The 17,966-nt window shown below is 40.2% G+C and overlaps 1 protein-coding gene across 2 annotated transcripts; it reads left to right on the top strand.

Annotated features, from left to right (window-relative positions):
* Positions 1–39: 39 nt before the first annotated feature.
* Positions 40–12,869, top strand: WDR53 (WD repeat domain 53). 2 transcript variants are annotated; one of them, XM_049629492.1, is made up of 3 exons: positions 40–122; positions 6,156–6,651; positions 12,246–12,869. In XM_049629492.1, the coding sequence occupies exons 2-3, from the start codon at positions 6,172–6,174 to the stop codon at positions 12,840–12,842; spliced, it is 1,077 nt and encodes a 358-aa protein (XP_049485449.1). In that variant the 5' UTR covers positions 40–122; positions 6,156–6,171; the 3' UTR covers positions 12,843–12,869. The 2 variants fall into 2 exon arrangements, with proteins under 2 accessions (XP_049485449.1, XP_049485451.1); XM_049629494.1 differs by lacking the exon at positions 40–122 and adding an exon at positions 506–1,008.
* Positions 12,870–17,966: the final 5,097 nt, after the last annotated feature.

The following is a 17,966-nucleotide window of genomic DNA, read 5'->3' as shown; positions in this document are numbered from 1 at the left end:
GGTTCCTCTCGGCCCCGGATGTGACTGTTTGGCTGAGGCGCCCCGCGCCCAGCGCTAGATGGGATTGGGCGCCCACAGGTGAGGTCATCACGAGGCGCCGAGGAGGAAAGCGGGAAGCGCAGGTATGAGGCTGGCATCTGTGGCTTTGTGGCTGTTCTTCGGTGTCTTTTCCTTTTTTTGGTCTAGTGGTCTCGCGTCTGCTTTCCTGGGCCCCTTTCCCTGTGAGGTTTTCCTGTGTCAGGTCCCTGCTTCAGACTCCACTCTAACGCATGAAATTTCCAGTTCCTTTGCTAGTCAAGTCCTAGCTCCGCCACCTTCTACTTAAGTTGGATCTTCTTTCTTTACCTTTGGCGTCTGAGGTCGTCTTCTCCTGGTCAAGCCCTGTTGTTCTTTGTTGGTACTGGCACTTATCAGAACCTGAGTCCTAGCGTGTATTTGGAAAATAAGGTCATCATATTTGAATCCCCGCACCACCTCCCCCCACCCCCGCCCAAATGTTTCGATAGCCTGAAAGTGCCGAGTAATTGCTGATTAAGTCCTCCCTTCTTTGGACAAAATGTAGCCTTTCCCGGTTTTTCCTGCTAACCCGATTAGTAGGCGGATCCAGGCAGCGTGTTTTTATATAATTAGACATTCCAATAGGGAGAATGATGTGGAGGCTGTAATTATAGATGGCTTCTTGGAAGAGAAAGAATTTAAGCATTATTTGGTTATATTGCATTTTCCTAGGTGGCCAAAAGTTTTCTGACAGCCTTTAAAGAATGCTTAGTGAGAGAAAATAATAACCATCATGTGAACAACGCATTGTGCCAGGTCTTTGATTCGAGTTTTATATAATTATCAAAACAACTCTGGGGTAATTATTATAGGACTCACAGATTCCCTTAGTAGTCAACTCCACTGTCTTGCCTTTATGTGGTAAGAAATCTTTTCAGTAGTTCCCTCTGTGTATAATACATTTCTAATTCTCCATTAAAAACGAACAGCAACTACCTTCTCTACTCTCTGGTAAGTGGTGTTTATTATTTGCTAGTCCCTTCTTCCCAGATGTTTTTTTCCTCCCCGTTTAATATCCCAGATTCTTTACTAACTAGTGCTAATGCCACAGCCTTTCAATCATTTTGGTTGCTATCCAGCTTCTCCACATCAGGACCAACTTTGGAAAACCCAAACGTGAAAAAAAATTGACCTATACTTATTATACTGATAGTGACTACCTCATATTGTTTGAATGGTAGTGTAATCTCAGACTAGGGAGTTTTATTCGTTATTCATTTTTCAACTTTCATCTATGGGACATACAAGATGTCCCCTCCCAAGGAGGTCAGAGTTTTGTTTGGGAAGGCACTTTAATTTTTTTTTTTTTTTTTTTTTTTTTTATTCTTCAAAGATAAGTAGAGTTTGGTCCATCTGAGAAGGGGACAAAGAACCAGGCAGAATCAACAGCTTTGAAGGCACAGACACTTGAAAAGGACGTGTGGGCACATGGAAATATAACTAGAGCAGTATTTAGATATCATTCAGTTATTAAAGACTTTGACATTTATTCTGTCCGTCACAGTGTAGGTGAGGTGGAGCCTTTGAAGGATCTATGAGATAATTCTGGTGCTAATATAGCCCAGTCAGTGAGCTGACTTTGTGGCAAGTACCCCTGCAAGTTCCCCAGGCAGAATTTCAAAGTAGGAAAAGATTTTATGACTGGGTCCTTTTCTTTCTACAAATCATCCTCCTGACCTTGCCCCTCCCCCATATTTAGTACCCTCCTGCCTTCTGACTGTTCAGAACTTCCATCTTCGCCTTCCACCCTTTCTAAAAATGTTCTCAAGATACCCCACCTTTCCTTGCCCACTCCATGATTTCATCAGGTGTTAAAGGAAACTATTATCTAATTAGAGTAATGCACAATAGGCTATGATAAATTGCTTTAGACGTTACCTATGAGAAGAGAAGCTTGTTGACCTGATACCTGAACAAGGAGGTAATGGCTCCTACCTATTTCTTGTAGGCTTTGCTGTCCCAGTAAGGAAAAACAAGAAACAGTGGCTTGACAGCTCATTTCTGAAAGATTGTTTTGATTTAACTCAGATTTAATTACATTTTTTTGCCACTGCCTTATACCACAGCAATCTGTTGTTTAATACTTTTTTTTTAAGTTTATTTATTTATTTTGAGAGAGAGAGAGAGAGAGTGCACAAGTTGGGGAGGAGCAAAGAGAGAAGGAGAGAGAATCCCAAGCAGGCCCCGCACCGAGAGCACAGAGCCCAATGCGGGGCTCAAATTCACAAACCATGATAGCATAACCTGAGCTGAAATCAAAAGTCAGGTGCTCAACCATCTGCATCACCCAGGCACCCCTGTTGTTTAATACTTTTTGATAGTGGCCTTTGGGTATGTTTCAAATAAGAACAAATAATTTTAATTTTGTAGACTGAACAAGTGATCCCAGGGGTTCTGGTTGACTCCCGTGATCAATACCCTGCATAAGCTGAAATGCTTCAATGTATAGTACATTTCTGGGACTTTCCCAACAGTTTTTCTTGCTTTAATTTTATTTTTTTAATGTTTGTTTATTTTTGAGAGAAAGAGAGCACACAAGCGGGGGAAGGGCAGAGAGAGGAGAGGGACAGAGGATCTGTGCTGATAACAGAGAGCCCAATGTGGGGCTTGAACTCATGACTCTGAGATCATGACCTGACCCAAACTTGGATGCTTAGCTGACTGAGCCACCCAGGAGCCCTTCAACTATTTTTCTTAACATTCTCCATAATAGGTCTTTATTTTTATATTTCTGACTAGCTTGGTGATCAGTAAATATTATGTGATGTAGAGATTAGAAGTTTAATTTGTATTTTACACTGGTGCGTAGAGGTTAAGGTAGGGCTGACCTTGGTTTTGTGAGATTAATAGACACTTACTGGTTCCATTATGGAAAAATTTACAGGAGCTGTGTTGTCTGTAATAGTTCCTTTAAGCTCAAAATCCATTTATTGCCTAATTTCTCACACTTTGGGGTGAGCTTAACCACGTGTGTCTTTAATGAGTTAGTCTTTTCCAGAAAAAAATTATACTAGGCAGAAAACCTGCTAAAACTTGACCAGTCGGCATTTACTTAGGTCACCTGTGGGTAGATACGTGATGGGAAAACAGAAGTACTAGAAACCTTGCCTCATTCTTGCCTTAGAGAAAACTTAAAATCCCAGTAGGAATTCAAAAACATACATGCACACAAAATCCTAAAGCTGTAGAGGGCAGACTTCCCCGGACTTTAAAGTGGATTCACTGTAGAAAAATTAAAACTAACATAGGAAATAATCGATCAATTCTCTAAAGAAAAAAGTTAAAATTATTTGTAACTCTACTGGTCTTTTCAATGGTTAATACAAACTTCATATTTTAAGGTAGCATTTTATCTATGTTAACGTGATAAGTCAGTCACCACAGATGACAGTCCCTAAGCCTAAATAACGTTAATAACATTTATTTCAAATTGTGCTAAGAGTACTTTTTTCTTCGTTTATCTGGAACATTTGGCAAAAGCCTTTTTTATGGTAGAAAATTATTTAACTACTATTTCATTACTTGTCAGCAAAAATCAAACTACCCGAGTTCCCTGTCTTTACCTCTTTCTGAGTCATTTCCTCTCCAAACCTCTCCTTTAAAACTTATTTACTTCAGTCTTTAGTTTCGTCTGTATACTGATTCAGTGCTTCTGCTGAAATAAATGTTTTTTTAAATAAATCTTTTTGTCTCTCCTATTTTGTCATCTTTATGAGAATTGCTATATCTGTTTATGTGACCATGTTTCTGTTACTTCCCCCCCCCCCCGTTACTTTGATTACTAAAAGATTAGTGATTTTTTTGCAGTCTAGTTAGTGATTTTGTGTATGTGCGAGTGTCTAAAAATGGGAGGAAATAAGCTTTGTGTCAGGAATAGAAACTTCGGGCAGATTGCCAGATTATTTTAAATCATTTTTCAGAACAATATTAGGAAATTTATCTCTGTGCTATTGGACTAAATTCAGGTTTCATATCTGAAAATATGAAAGCAGCAATGGCAATTTCTCACTAGATAAATTCTCCCGGTAGGTTTGTTTGCTTTCTTTTCTCTAACCATTTAGAGTTATATAAATTGCCCTGATTTCCTTTTTTTTGCTTTATCCAACAGGCAGTTAAGGCAGGGTGGTATTATATGACAGTTTCATTATATAAATCTGGGATGCCTAGTGTATCAAGAATCTCAATTTCGCACATAAGTACTGCTGTTAAGTGTTAAGTGGGTGATAAAGTAATTAAAAATACATGAGTACAGGGCATCTGGCTGGCTCAGTCAGTAGAACATGTGACTCTTGATCTCAGGGTTGTGAGTTTGAGCCCCACGTTGGGTGACCTAAGCCCACTTTGGCTTAGGTCACGATCTCACAGTTCTTGAGTTCAAGCCCCGTTTCCAGGTCTGTACTGACAGCTCAGAGCCTGGAACCTGCTTTGGATTCTGTGTCTCCCTCTCTGTCCCTCCCCTGTTCACACTCTGTCTCTCAAAAAATGAATAAATGTTAAAAAAAAATTTTTTTTTAACTATTGTCAAATGGCTAGGCCCCAACCCCAGCATTTCTGATTCTCTAGGGTAGTATTGGGCAATTTATATTTCTAAGTTCCTAGTTTATGCTGATGCTGCTGGTCTGGAGGCCATACTTTGAGGACCATTGATGTAGATACATGATACCACTTTGACCAGCCTAATAAAAATAGGAGAAGTGAGGGGTGCCTGGCTGGTTCAGTCAGTGGCGCATGTGACTCTTGATCTTGGGTTTATGAGTTAGAGCCCCATGTTGGGTGTAGAGATTGCATTAAAATATTTTTTTTTAAATAGGAAAAGTGATCATGGTAGTATTTGTTGAGCCCTCATTATGTACCAGACACTGTTATATGTGCTTTACACATATTATTTTGCTATGATCCTGTGAAATGGTGCTATTATTTTTATTAGCCCCATTTTATAGAGAAGGAAAATGAATCACAGAGAGGTTCAGTAACTTGACCAAAGTCACCCAGCTAATAATAGGTAGTAGAGCTATTCAAACTCAGAGAATCTAGCTCCAGAGCTCATTCTCTAAAACATTATTCATATAAAAGATATAACTTGATAATTGAACAGCTCTCTTTTATTTTTTTTTTTAAGTTTATTTTTAATTATTTTTAACGTTTATTTTGAGAGAGAGAGAGAGAGAGAGAGAGTGGGGGAGGGGGAGAGAGAGAGAGGGAGACACAAAATCTGAAGCAGGCTTAAGGCTCTGAGCTGTCGGTACAGAGCCTGATGCGGGCCTTGAACCCACAAACTGAGATCATGACTAGAGCTGAAGTCAGACACTCAACCGAGCCACCCAGTTGCCCCTAAATGTTTGTTTGTTTGTTTGTTTGTTTGTTTGTTTTGAGGGGGGAGGGGCAGAGATGGGGGAGGGGAGAGAGAGAATCCCAAGCAGGCTCCACACTTTCAGCACAGAGCCGGATGTGGGGCTCAAACTCACAAACCATGAGATCATGACCTAAACTGAAATCAAGAATCGGATGCTTAACCGACCGAGCCATCCAGGTGCCCCAAGCATCTCTCTTTTAAAAATAATTTTTACTAATTTAAATATATGATGTTTATTCTAATGTGAACCTCATATCAGATGCTAGAGGACAAGCTTTGCCTGGGTCCCTGATAGCATAGAAAGTCCATTTAGGCATGTGCCAGCCAGGTGTACCACAATCCTGTGTTCAACTAAACTTTTGTAGACTTGATCTTCAAATGTCCTTTTTTTAAAATTAAGGTTTTTTAGATGTCTTTTTAAATATTTAAGTGAGGGGCGCCTGGGTGGCTCAGTCGGTTGGGCGTCCGACTTCGTCTCAGGTCATGATCTCGCAGTCCGTGATTTCGAGCCCCGTGTCGGGCTCTGGGCTAACAGCTCAGAGCCTGGAGCCTATTTCCGATTCTGTGTCTCCCTCTCTCTCTGACCCTCCCCTGTTCATGCTCTGTCTCTCTCTGTCTCACAAATAAATAAACGTTAAAAAAAAAAAAAAATTTAAATATTTAAGTGAAATACTGCATATTGTATTTGTCTCCTCCCATCAAGTTCTTAAATAAGAGATTATAGTTTTTTTCCCCCTCTCCACAGTGTCTTCTGGGCCATAATGGCAGTCAAGTGGACTGGTGGACATTCTTCACCTATTCTCTGCCTGAATGCAAGTCAAGAAGGCCTAGTCGCTTCTGGAGCAGAGGGTGGTGATCTTATGGTTTGGGGTGAAGATGGGACTCCATTAGGACATAAACGCTTCCAAGGGGCTGATGATGTTACCAGTGTCTTATTCTCTCCCTCCTGCCCCACTAAGCTCTATGCTTCACATGGAGAAACCATTAGCTTACTGGATGTCCGGTCACTCAAAGGTTCCTTGGACCATTTTCATGTGAATGAAGAAGAGATCAATTGTCTCTCATTGAATGAAACTGAAAACCTGCTGGCTTCTGCCGATGACTCCGGAGCAATCAAAATCCTAGATTTGGAAAATAAGAAAGTTAGCAGATCACTGAAGAGACATTCCAATATCTGTTCTTCGGTAGCTTTTCGGCCTCAAAGACCTCAGAGCCTGGTGTCATGTGGACTGGATATGCAGGTAATGAATATTTTGCAGAGAGTACTTGGGTAATTTTTAATGGGTTTGGTAACGATCAAATTACTGACCAGGCTAAATATATCTTTGCATTTTCTGTTCTCTAACGTGTCTTATCTGTGTATGAAGCATGAGCTTTATTTCTGCATGTTTAATGCTAACTTGACAAAGCCAAGTAGATTTTATTCATAAAGTAATCATTTATCCTTTAGCCTTCCTTTCTCTGTGCTTAAGACAGTCATAAAACCTGAGAATTGAAATATTTGATTCTAAACATCTTTTTAAATAGGAGCATGCTGAAGGAGGACTATCGCCCACTCTCTACAAATTCTATTATTTTTTCTAAAAGAAAAGAGAGAGAGAATCTCTTGTTGTTCTTACTTTAAAATTCTGTGGTGTATTAATTGAATTATTGTATATTGGTGACCAAGATCAGAGCATTGCCTTGAGTAAGTTTTAAAAGGAACATCACATCACAAATTAGACCAAATTCAGAGGAAGTCTGTCAGAAGAGTGGATATAGCAAGAAACCCGTTATGTGGGTAAAATGGAAGTGTTTGTTTATTTTTTTATTTATCTATTTATTAGAAAGAGCATGAACTGGGGCAGGGGGGAGAGAATCCTGAGCAGGCTCCACACTGTCAGCACGGAGCCCAGTGCAGGGCTCTAACCCATGAACTGTGAGATCATGACCTGAGCTGAAACCAAGAGTCAGATACTTAACTGACTCAGCCATCCATGCGCCCTGGAAATGGAACTGTTTAATTCTTAGTTTTCATGAGGGGGAAAAGTGGAATGTGCTAGTGGTAATAGAAGTCATGGGGAAGCAGACTTTGGTTTGGTTTAATAAAAGAAAGCTTTCAGATAGCTTGAACTTTCCCATAGCAGATGTACTTCCTCTTAATTTTTTTTTTTTTAACGTTTATTCATTTTTGAGAGACAGAGAGAGACAGAGCATGAGTGGGGAAGGGGCATAGAGAGAAGGAGACACAGAATCTGAAGAGGCTCCAGGCTCTGAGCTGTCAGCACAGAGCCCAACGGGGGGCTCGAACTCACAAACTGTGAGATCATGACCTGAGCTGAAGTCGGATGCTCAACCAACTGAGCCACCCAGATGCCCCAGATGTACTTCCTCTTAAAAGTAAATCTTGTAGGGGTGCCTGGGTGGCTCAGTCAGGTAAGTGTCCAATTCAACTCTTGATCTCAGCTCAGGTCTTGATCTCAGGGTTGTGAGTTTAAGCCCCACGTTGGCCTCCATGCTGGGCATGAAGCCTAGTTAAAAATAAATGTATCACTGGAGTGAGAATAATCATGGTTTCTCTTTGGTAAGCACTTACTACTTGCCAGTGCTTTACATATTAGTTTTCATTCAACTCATACCCTGATAATTACTGTTACTTTTTTAGAAATGAGACTGAGGTTCAAATTAAGTATCCATATAGCTGCCTGAATTGAGTTTCGGACTTGAGTCTCTCTGGCTCCAAAGTCTGTATTTTTTTTCTGTGACACCAGAGATATCACAAACAGGAGATCTCAAGCAGGAGATCATCAGCAATGTGTTAGAAAAGGTTCTTGGTTTGCAAACAGGCGACTTCTAGAAAAAGAACCATTGTTTATTAATGACGTGTGTCCTGCACAGTTATAAGTGTTTATTCTTTTTTTTAATGTTTATTTATTTATTTTGCGAAAGAAAGTATGTGGAGGAGGGTCAGAGAGGGAGGGAGAAAGAGAATCCCAAGCAGGCTCCACGGTGTCTGCACAGAGCCCTATCCACAGCTCGACCCCACGAACCATTAGATTGTGACGTAAGCTGAGATCAAGAGGTGGATACTTAATCAACTGAGCCACCCATGTGCCCCAGTCTATATTCTTTACTGTGTACAGTATCTTTCAAGACTTTGTGATTCCATTAATATCATCAAAGGCTTTATCTTTCTACCTATTTGGCCAGCAGTCTTTACCCCTCCCTTCTCTACCCACTACACCCCCTCATAAGTTAGAAATAAACGAGGCTGGGTTTTGTTGTTTCCACAATGACTGCCATTACCCTCCCCCAAGCTACTGGTAGTTAGTAGGCAGGATTAGTGGATGGCCAGCAGCACTGGGACAGTCCCTAAACAATAAAGAATTGTCTTACCAAAAATGTTTATAGTTCCTCTGTTGGGAATCATTCTGCATTTGAGGGGCACAGTGACCCTACAACCTATAAACTCTTTATCCACACCTAGGTCTTGACCAAGCCCTTACAAACCTACATTTTCTGCCCTCATGGTGATAATCTGCCTATTTTGGTTATACAGAAAGACCTACACACACATGCGCGCGCGCGTGCGCACCCCCCCCCCCACACACACACACAAAAGACCTACACATCCAGGTGGATATCTGTGTTGAGTAGGCAGATTGTACAGTGTCTCTTTGACTAGTCATTCTTTCAACCTTAGGCTGTACCAGTTTCCAATCTCTGGTTCATTAATATACTAGGCATGGCAGTAAACAATTAGGTGTGCAAAAATGACCTATATACTTCTCAGATTAGATAAGAAATGGGCATCTAGAATTTATTTTGCCGTCAGCTCTGAGAGAGAAGTTCTAGTGGCAGGCAACTGCTAGAGAGCAATATAGAACAACCTAAATATTTTGTGAAAAGGAGGCTTAGGTAATTGCTTATTTGATTTGACTGCCAAGACCTAAATATTTACTGTAGATTAATTTCTGCATTGGGTTGTGATTTAACAGTGGTAAGCACACAGAACTTTTAAGAAATTACTTTCCTTGGAGTGCCTGAGTGGCTCAGTCAGTTAAGCATTTGACTTCCGCTCAAGTTGTGTATCTAACAGTTTACTTCTTAAAACCTGGTTATCTGATGTTATTCTAAACTTTAAGAATAGCTAATCTGAAGGAGTCCAAGATTGTAGGCATAAAAGTGGAATGGAGTTGTTATAAGGTTAATTTTGAGAGCTCTTTCTCTCTGAACAAACACATTTTACCTCAAGGCAGGAATTGAATTATTGCCACACACAGGAGATATATTCAATGTACCTATCTTTGTTATTACAGAAATCATAAAAATTATACCCTTTGATTTACATCAGTTTAAATAATTAGGCAAAGCACACTTAGAGTGGCAGGGAACTTAACAAATTGATTTATTAAGACATTTGAGACTGCTTAATTTTTTTTTTTTTTTTTTTTTTTTTTTTTAGAGAGAGTGCAAATGCGGGAGAGTGGCAGAGGGGGAAAGAGAGAATCTTAAGCAGGCTCCATGCAAACAGCACGGATCCCAAGACCCTGGGATCATGACCTAAGCCAAAATCAAGTGTCGGAAACTCAACAGACTGAGCCACCCAGGAGCTCCTAGACTGCTTAATTTTTTAATAAATAACTACAAAATATTTATAATATATGTGTAAAGTATAAGAAGAACATTAAATACATGTGTAGCCACCACTCAGATACAGTTTTCTCTTGTAAAGACCTTTGGAAATTTGAGACCATCATATATTTCTGTGGCATACACATTGATTTTTTGCCCCTCATTTCCACATCTGAAAATAAATGGTTCAAAAGGTTTATTGTTTTTTCTGGAGTTTGAAGGATCACTAGTACAAATACTTAAGGATCAGGATGGCAGGAAGGCTTTTTTTTCCCCTTAAAAATGAATCTTTTCTATGGAAAGAAATGTTTTTGTAGGGGGAGGAATTTGTGAGCAGGGTCACTTTGATGTGATTGCATTCACTTCTGAACATTTGCCGGTTGTCCACTTTCTCCCCCCACTGACGTTTTGTAGGACCATAACCCCCAGACTCTTGTGTTCTTTTCTTTTAGTATCTCTTGCTTTCCTGCTTTGAGTGACACCACTTGAACCAGGTGGTTGAGAAATTGTAAAACACCTTGGAATCTTTGGTAGTTAGGAAGAGTAAAGTAGTATAGAGAATGTCCAGAAAGGAACAGTCTGGAAATCTTCAATACTTGAAAATTATTCTTGGATTGGTAGAATCTGGGATGGCTGTTAACACATTTAGATTTCAGTAAATACAAAAATGTTTAAGCTGCTGAAAATACTTTGAGTATAGTTAATGTCTTAAGAGGGCAGAAAATATAATCTAGGCATCATGCACGGTAGTGCAAGAAAGACTTGGGGATACCTGCCAAGACAGTTAAGTTAGCAGATTCGGGAATGTGCCGTTTGCCTTGTGTTCAGATTTTTTTTTTTTAGGGATTTGTTTCCATATCATGTCCATATCACATCTTTGTTATATTTTCTGGTATTTCTTTATTTTACTTTAATTTATTTTAATTTGTTAATATTTTAGCTTCAGCCAAATAGCAACTGCTGGCCACTTAGTAAAATGTTATAAATCCAATCTAAAAGAGTTTTCAGTGCTTTTCTTGATAGAATGAGAATGTGTTATTAGAGGTCACTTCTTTCAGAGGCTGAGTTGAGGGCAGTTACCTTCAATAGAAAACCAAATCCTTAATATTCATCAGCAGTAGTGATCTTGTCAGTTCAGATCTGTGCTTTTGACTGAACCATGCTTATTCTAGTGTCTATTTTAAATTGTGAGTAATAATTAAGGGATAATACTAGATGGTAAAATAAAGCTGTCTATTCTCTGAAAGTATGAAGAATATTTTCCTTTTCAAATTGGTTGCTGTGGGAAGAAAATGAATCACTAGATTATAGAGTAAAATCAATTCACAAAGTTTTTTGTTTTGTTTTAAACAGGTTTTAATTAACATTTCATTTAAATCAATTTAGTAGGTCCAAAATCATGGTAGGGAACAACAAAAAAACCCACATATGCCAGGATGTCAAATTAATCAACAGATGGATATGGAATTTTTGCTCTTTCCAGGTATTAAGCAAAGATTAATTAAATCTCAGGATGTCTGGCTGGTTTAGTTGGTAGAGCACATGATTCTTGATCTCAGAGTTGTGAGTCCAATCCCCATGTTGGGCGTGGAGCCTACTTAAAATTTGCGAAAAAATGTTTAAGGTGAATTAAATCTCAAGAAACTGACAAGCTAATAGTATATGTTAATTAAAAGCATAGAAATTAAATACAGGCAAGAGAGAAGTGGGCTGGAATATTTAGGAAAGCCTTCCTAGAGGGACAGGAACTTGAGGTAAGCCTCTAAAATGGGTACTTTAGGTTGTATGAAAGGAAAGAGAAAGCATCCCAGATACAAATCATTTCAGTGATGATCCAGATTTCATTTATTTAGTTGACAGGCTTTCTGACTTGCAGCCAGCATAGACTAAAATTAATAAGTTTTATAATGTTCTGTTTTACTTGTAGAGATGAGGGTACAGTGACTTAAAGAAATGCAACTGCTCAAGAATGTGGATTACAGTTTGATGGGTTTGTTAATCCCAAGTTATTCAGGATCTTGTTTTCTACATTGGCGTCTGAGTTTTTCCACTGGCACATTGTGGTGCCAGCTGAATTTTTAAAAATTTAATATTGCTAGAAATGTATCATACTAATTATTATCAGACTACTTTGATGACTTTATTACAAGTGGAATAAGCATGATAGTTGAGCAAAATGGCTAGGCCTCTGTTTGACTACATAACTTCCTCTTATTTAAAGGTGATGCTGTGGAACCTTCAGAAAGCACGGCCACTCTGGATTACAAATTTGCAGGAAGATGAAACAGAAGAGATGGAAAGCCCACAATCACCTGGTCAGCTTTTAAACCCTGCTTTAGCCCACTCTGTGTCTGTAGCATCATGTGGCAATATTTTTAGCTGTGGTGCAGAAGATGGTAAGGTTCGAATCTTTAGGGTGGTGGGAGTTAAGTGTGAACAAGAACTGGGATTTAAGGGCCACACTTTGGGAGTATCCCAGGTCTGCTTTCTGCCAGAATCCTATATGCTGCTTACTGGAGGGAATGATGGGAAGATAATGTTGTGGGATGTAAGCAGTGAAGTTGAAAAAAAACAGAAGAGCCCTACGAAACATACCCACAGGAAGAAAACTAAAAAAGCAGCTTATACAAAGCAGGGTAGAAATACTCATGCTCTAGTAACAGATGAAGAAGAACATGGCAAAATTTTACCAAAACTAAGTGTTGAACATGGAGAAAAGGTGAACTGGCTGTTGAGTACAAAAATAAAGGGATACCAAAATATATTAGTAGCTGATCAAACTAGTTGTGTATCTGTATATCCCTTAAAAGCATTTTAAATCCAATAAAAAATTTGAAAAACTGCAGCAGAACTTTTTATAGGTTGAAAAAAATCCTGTTTCTTCATTTTTGTCATTCTTAATGTTTGTCATATTTTTTAATATAATTTATTGTTAAATTGGCTTACATACAACACCCGGTGCTCATCCCAACAAGTGCCTGCCTCAACGCCCATTGTCATATTTTGAATAATACCCTTCCATTGTATAAATTATAAGACATTGAGCAAAAGATAATTGGGTAATACTTTATGTAGTAAGTGACATTAAAATTTGGAGGAGGAGGGGGCGCCTGGGTAGCTCAGTCGGTTGGGCTTCTGACTTCAGCTCAGGTCATGATCTCGCAGTCTGTGAGTTCGAGCCCCACGTCGGGCTCTGTGCTGACCACTCGAGCCTGGAGCCTGCTTCGGATTCTGTATCTCCCTCTCTCTCTGCCTCTCCCCCTCTCATGCTCTGTATCTCTCTCTGTCAAAAATAAATAAACATTTAAAAAAAAAAAATTTGGAGGAGGAGAAGTAATCGAACTCAGAGTTATTAAATAACAAAGAACTAGGAAAATTGCAGACATGATTACTTACCTGGAAAGGATCTTGGTTGTCTTGTCAAGCCTCCTGCCTCAGGGAAGCCCACATATGATCTAATCCAAGTGTAGTGTAACCAAATGACATTGGTTAATTCCGATCCTAGGATGTCTTGAGGAACCTTACCAAGTTGGAAGAAGAAACCTGTTCTTGTTCTCTATAAAGCCCAGAAGACTTTGCTGACAGTCACTCTCTGTTGTTTCTAAGAAAAGGGCTTCAGGGTCAGATCAGTTTAGGATATTATGTAGTAATCCAGGCTGTGGTGCTGATACAACCAAGAATAAGCCAAAGTTACGAATAAGCAGAAATTCTGACTAAGCAGAAGATAAAAGTAGAGACGAGAGAGAAGTAGAGAATAGAAACCAAGATAGTATGTCAAGAGTAAGTTCCTTTTCATCATGGTCGGATCACTGTCTTCTCTGCATGTTTTGTTTTGTTTTGTTTTGTTTAATTTTTTTTTTTCCTGAGAGAGCACAAGTGGGGAAGGGGCAGACAGAGGAGGATGGAATCTAAAGTAGGCTTCAGGCTCTGAGCTGAGTGTGGAGCCTGCCTGAGATTCTCTCTCTGCCCCTCTCCCCCACTTGCTCTCTCTCCCTGTCTCTTTGTCTTAAAAAAATAAAATTAAAAAAAAAAATTTAAAAAAAGGAGCGCTTGGGTAGCTCAGTCGATTGTTGAGTGTCCGACTCTTGATTTCGGCTCAGGTCATGATCTGGAGGTTTGTGAGATAGAGCCCCACCTCAGGTTCTGTGCTAACAGGACGGAGCCTGCTTGGGATTCTCTCCCTCTGTCTCTCTCTCACTTCACCCCCAGATCACATGCATACATGCGCACGCACTCTCTCAAATAAGCTTTAAAAGAAAGTTTAGGGCGCTTGGGTGGCTCAGTCGGTTAAGCATTTGTACCGACTGACTGACTGACATCTGCCTGACTTCAGCTCAGGTCCTGATCTTGCAGTCAGGGAGTTCAAGCCCCGCATCAGGCTCTGTGCTGACAGCTCAGAGCCTGGTGCCTGCTTTGGGTTCTGTGTCTCTCTCTCTCTCTGCCCCTCCCCTGCTCATGCTTTGTCTCTCAAAAAAATAAGTTAACATTAAAAGATTTTTTTTAGGGGCGCCTGGGTGGCGCAGTCGGTTAAGCGTCCGACTTCAGCCAGGTCACGATCTCGCGGTCTGTGAGTTCGAGCCCCGCGTCAGGCTCTGGGCTGATGGCTCGGAGCCTGGAGCTTGTTTCCGATTCTGTGTCTCCCTCTCTCTCTGCCCCTCCCCCGTTCATGCTCTGTCTCTCTCTGTCCCAAAAATAAATTAAAAAAACGTTGAAAAAAAAATTAAAAAAAAAAAAAAAAGATTTTTTTTAAGTTTATTTTTTTTAATGTTTTATTTATTTTTGAGAGAGAGAGAGACAGAGCACAAGTGGGAGAGGAGCAGAGAGAGGGAGACACAGAATCCGAAGCAGGCTCCAGGCTCTGAGCTGTCAGCACAGAGCCCGACGCGGGGCCCAAACTCGGACTGTCAGATCATGACCTAGCTGAAGTCGGATGCCCAACCAACTGAGCCACTCAGGTGCCCCAATTTTTTTTAAAGTTTAAATTTAAAAAAGGAATCAAGGCAGCTGCATTTTCTTGAGTTCTCACGGTCACTTGTCTCTGCTTCTCTCTACATGATGGTTTTTACTTGCAAAAAGTATAGCCTTTCAGGGCTATATCAACAATTCATTTCAATTCCAGAAACCAAGTGAGCAGTGTCCTAAGCTCCTGAAGAAAATATGATTGATCCAACTTAGTTAAGCACCTGCCTTTGATCCAGTCAGCTCTGGCTAGGGGGCTACTGTCATTACTAAATGACATAGTAATTTAGTATCCACATATCCAAAAGGCCCCCTCCCTTAGTTGGGGAGGTAGTTCTCAGAGAAGGGGAGTACAGGCTAAACTAATAGTCCAAAGATCTACAACTAACTATTGATATTTGTATGAAAATTATGTATAAAACAAACCCTTCTTAGGTCAGCTATTTTGTTACAGTTTGACCCTTTGAATTGGCAAGCAAGAGATCTACCCAGGTTACTTTAGTTAATGAAAGTTTGAGGAAACATAATGGTAAAGTAAGCAAAGGAAGGCACCTCCGTCTGGGCTTACAGAGAATCAGGATACCATTTTGAATATGGCTTAGCTCTAGTTGCCAGTCAGCTATTCAGATGACAAACAAGAACTTCAGTAGTCACCCCTTAGAAGTGGGCTTTCCAGGGGCACCTGGATGGCTCAGTCAATTAAGCATCCAACTTTTCATGTCAGTTCAAGTCATGATCTCCCAGTTGTGAGGTCGAGCCCTGTGTCAGTCTCTACACTGGGTGTATAACCTGCTTGGGATTCTCTCTCCCTCTGCCCCCTGCCCCAAAAGTAGGCTTTCCAAAGTCCCCCATCTGTAGTAGGCTGAAAATGTCCCCTGAAGGTAACAGGTTCTAATCCCTGGAACTTATAAATGTTACTTTGGTAAAAGGATCTTTGCAGATGTAATTATGTTGCAAGTAGTAAAGGATTATGTTAAACATAATCATAGTAATTGTGTACCTGCTTTTTTTTTTTTTTAAGTTTATTTTGAGAGAGCAAGTGGAAGCAGCTAAGGGGCAGAGAGAATCCCAAACAGGCTCTGTGCTGTCAGCAGGGAGCCCTACACAGGGCTCGATCTCATAAACCATGAGATCATAACCTGAGCCGAACTCAAGAGTGCTATGCTTAACTGACTGAGCCACCCAGGACCCCTTATTAGACTGTAAGATGCTTGAAGGCAAGAATTCTGCCCTGTTAGTTTCAGAACTTACAGTCTGGTCTATCCTGGATCCCTTCAACTTATACAAACAGTACTCATTAAATCTTAAATGAATCAAAGGAGGTCCAGAAAGTATAAATATTAAGTATATAGAAAACAAAAAAGGTCAACTGAAAGGGAGCTGGTGGCAGGGTTGCCTGGCAACCAGACTGAACCCTTTGCTTGTGTTTCACGTTATTTTTAAGACCAGCTGTCAGGGCTACACATGGTTCTCCCGACCAGTACTCAATTTACAGACACCCAGACATGCTCATTTCATATTTGATGTTCCTTCTCCATATTACAATCATTTTGTGGTCCAGGATAGACCATGCTGAGGCTGATGGCAGTGGCACCCAGTTGCTTCTCCCCGCCAAGAGCAAAAATACCTTTAGGATTAATCAATCACCCTTTGGCAGAATCATGTATAATCCTGGTGCCTTAACCTATGAACAGATCTCCCTTGACCTCAGTTTTTCTATTTATAAGCAGATAATTAGTGGAAACAGATTAATATACTGCACAAGTGCTCTGTGTGTGTGTGTGTGTGTGTGTGTGTGTGTGCTTGGTTTTCTGAACTATTTGATTTAAAAAATTTTTTAATGTTTATTTACTTTTAGATAGAGTGTGAATGGGGGAGAAGCAGAGAGAGAGAGAGGGAGACACAGAATATGAAACAGGCTCCAGACTCTGAGCTATCAGCACAGAACCTGACGCAGGGCTTGAATTTGGGACTGGGGAAATCATGACCTAGGCCAAAGTCAGATGCCACCCAGGCTCCCTCTGAACTATTTGAAAGTGAGATACCATAACACTTATCTCAAAATACATCAGCACACGTCTCCTAAAAAAGACACTTTCCAATAAAACCATAATCCTAATATATCTAAGAAATTTAGTAACAATTTCATTCTTGCTCTTGGCCAGTCAATTTTGACTAATACCATTCTTACTGTGCCAAAGTCTGGTGGTAGGAGAGGGTGGCAGCCAGAAGTGCAAAAGATGGGCCCCTCAGCCCTGGGAACAAGAGGATCCTTGTGGTACAGTCTGGTGTCTGAGCAGAAAGGCGTCTCCTTTGTATACAACCATCTTCCTGTGGTGTGCCTCTAGTGAAGAAGATTGCCCCTTCCACTGGGCTAAAGTTCATTTTAGAGACTAGACTGTCAGACCAGAGGATACTGGGAGAGTGAAGATAGGAGTCTGCTGGAGTGAACAAAGTACTCTGCTATGGCCACCACCATTAGGACCATATGCCAGCCAGAGGAGTGGGATTTAATCTAGGCCCAAGAGAGAATGTGGAAGAAATTCAGAACACCTCCCCAACACCAGGAGAGCCTGTCATACCCTGGTACTCTTGGTGAAGGAAAAGTCTGGGCTGATATTTAATAGAGCCTCCTTAAGGTCCTCCTCTATAGCCATAAAATACATTTGGGGGGAGTGATTCTCCACTTGGGCATAATTTTTCTGTAATCATTCTAGGCAATGATTGAAGAAGCATCCAGAGCATGGAGTGGTCAAGTAAAAACAATGACTTATAAATATTGACGCAACAGGTCACAGGTAGGCCTGAAAATTGAGTGGATCTTTGAAAGTTTATTTAGTTAATTGGTTTAATCTTAGGATTTCTACAAAGTATACCATCAAATATGTAATTATGAAATACAATGAAAGAGTTTGTAAGAATTGTTATGTCTTCTGAGTCCATAGACTAAACAAAATCTGCATCTACTTCTCAAACCTGAATT

This window comes from Panthera uncia, chromosome C2 (assembly GCF_023721935.1).
Source record: "Panthera uncia isolate 11264 chromosome C2, Puncia_PCG_1.0, whole genome shotgun sequence".
Taxonomy (NCBI): Eukaryota; Metazoa; Chordata; class Mammalia; order Carnivora; family Felidae; genus Panthera; species Panthera uncia.
Note: the sequence above shows the minus strand (reverse complement) of the source record. Positions and strands in the feature narration are given on the sequence as shown.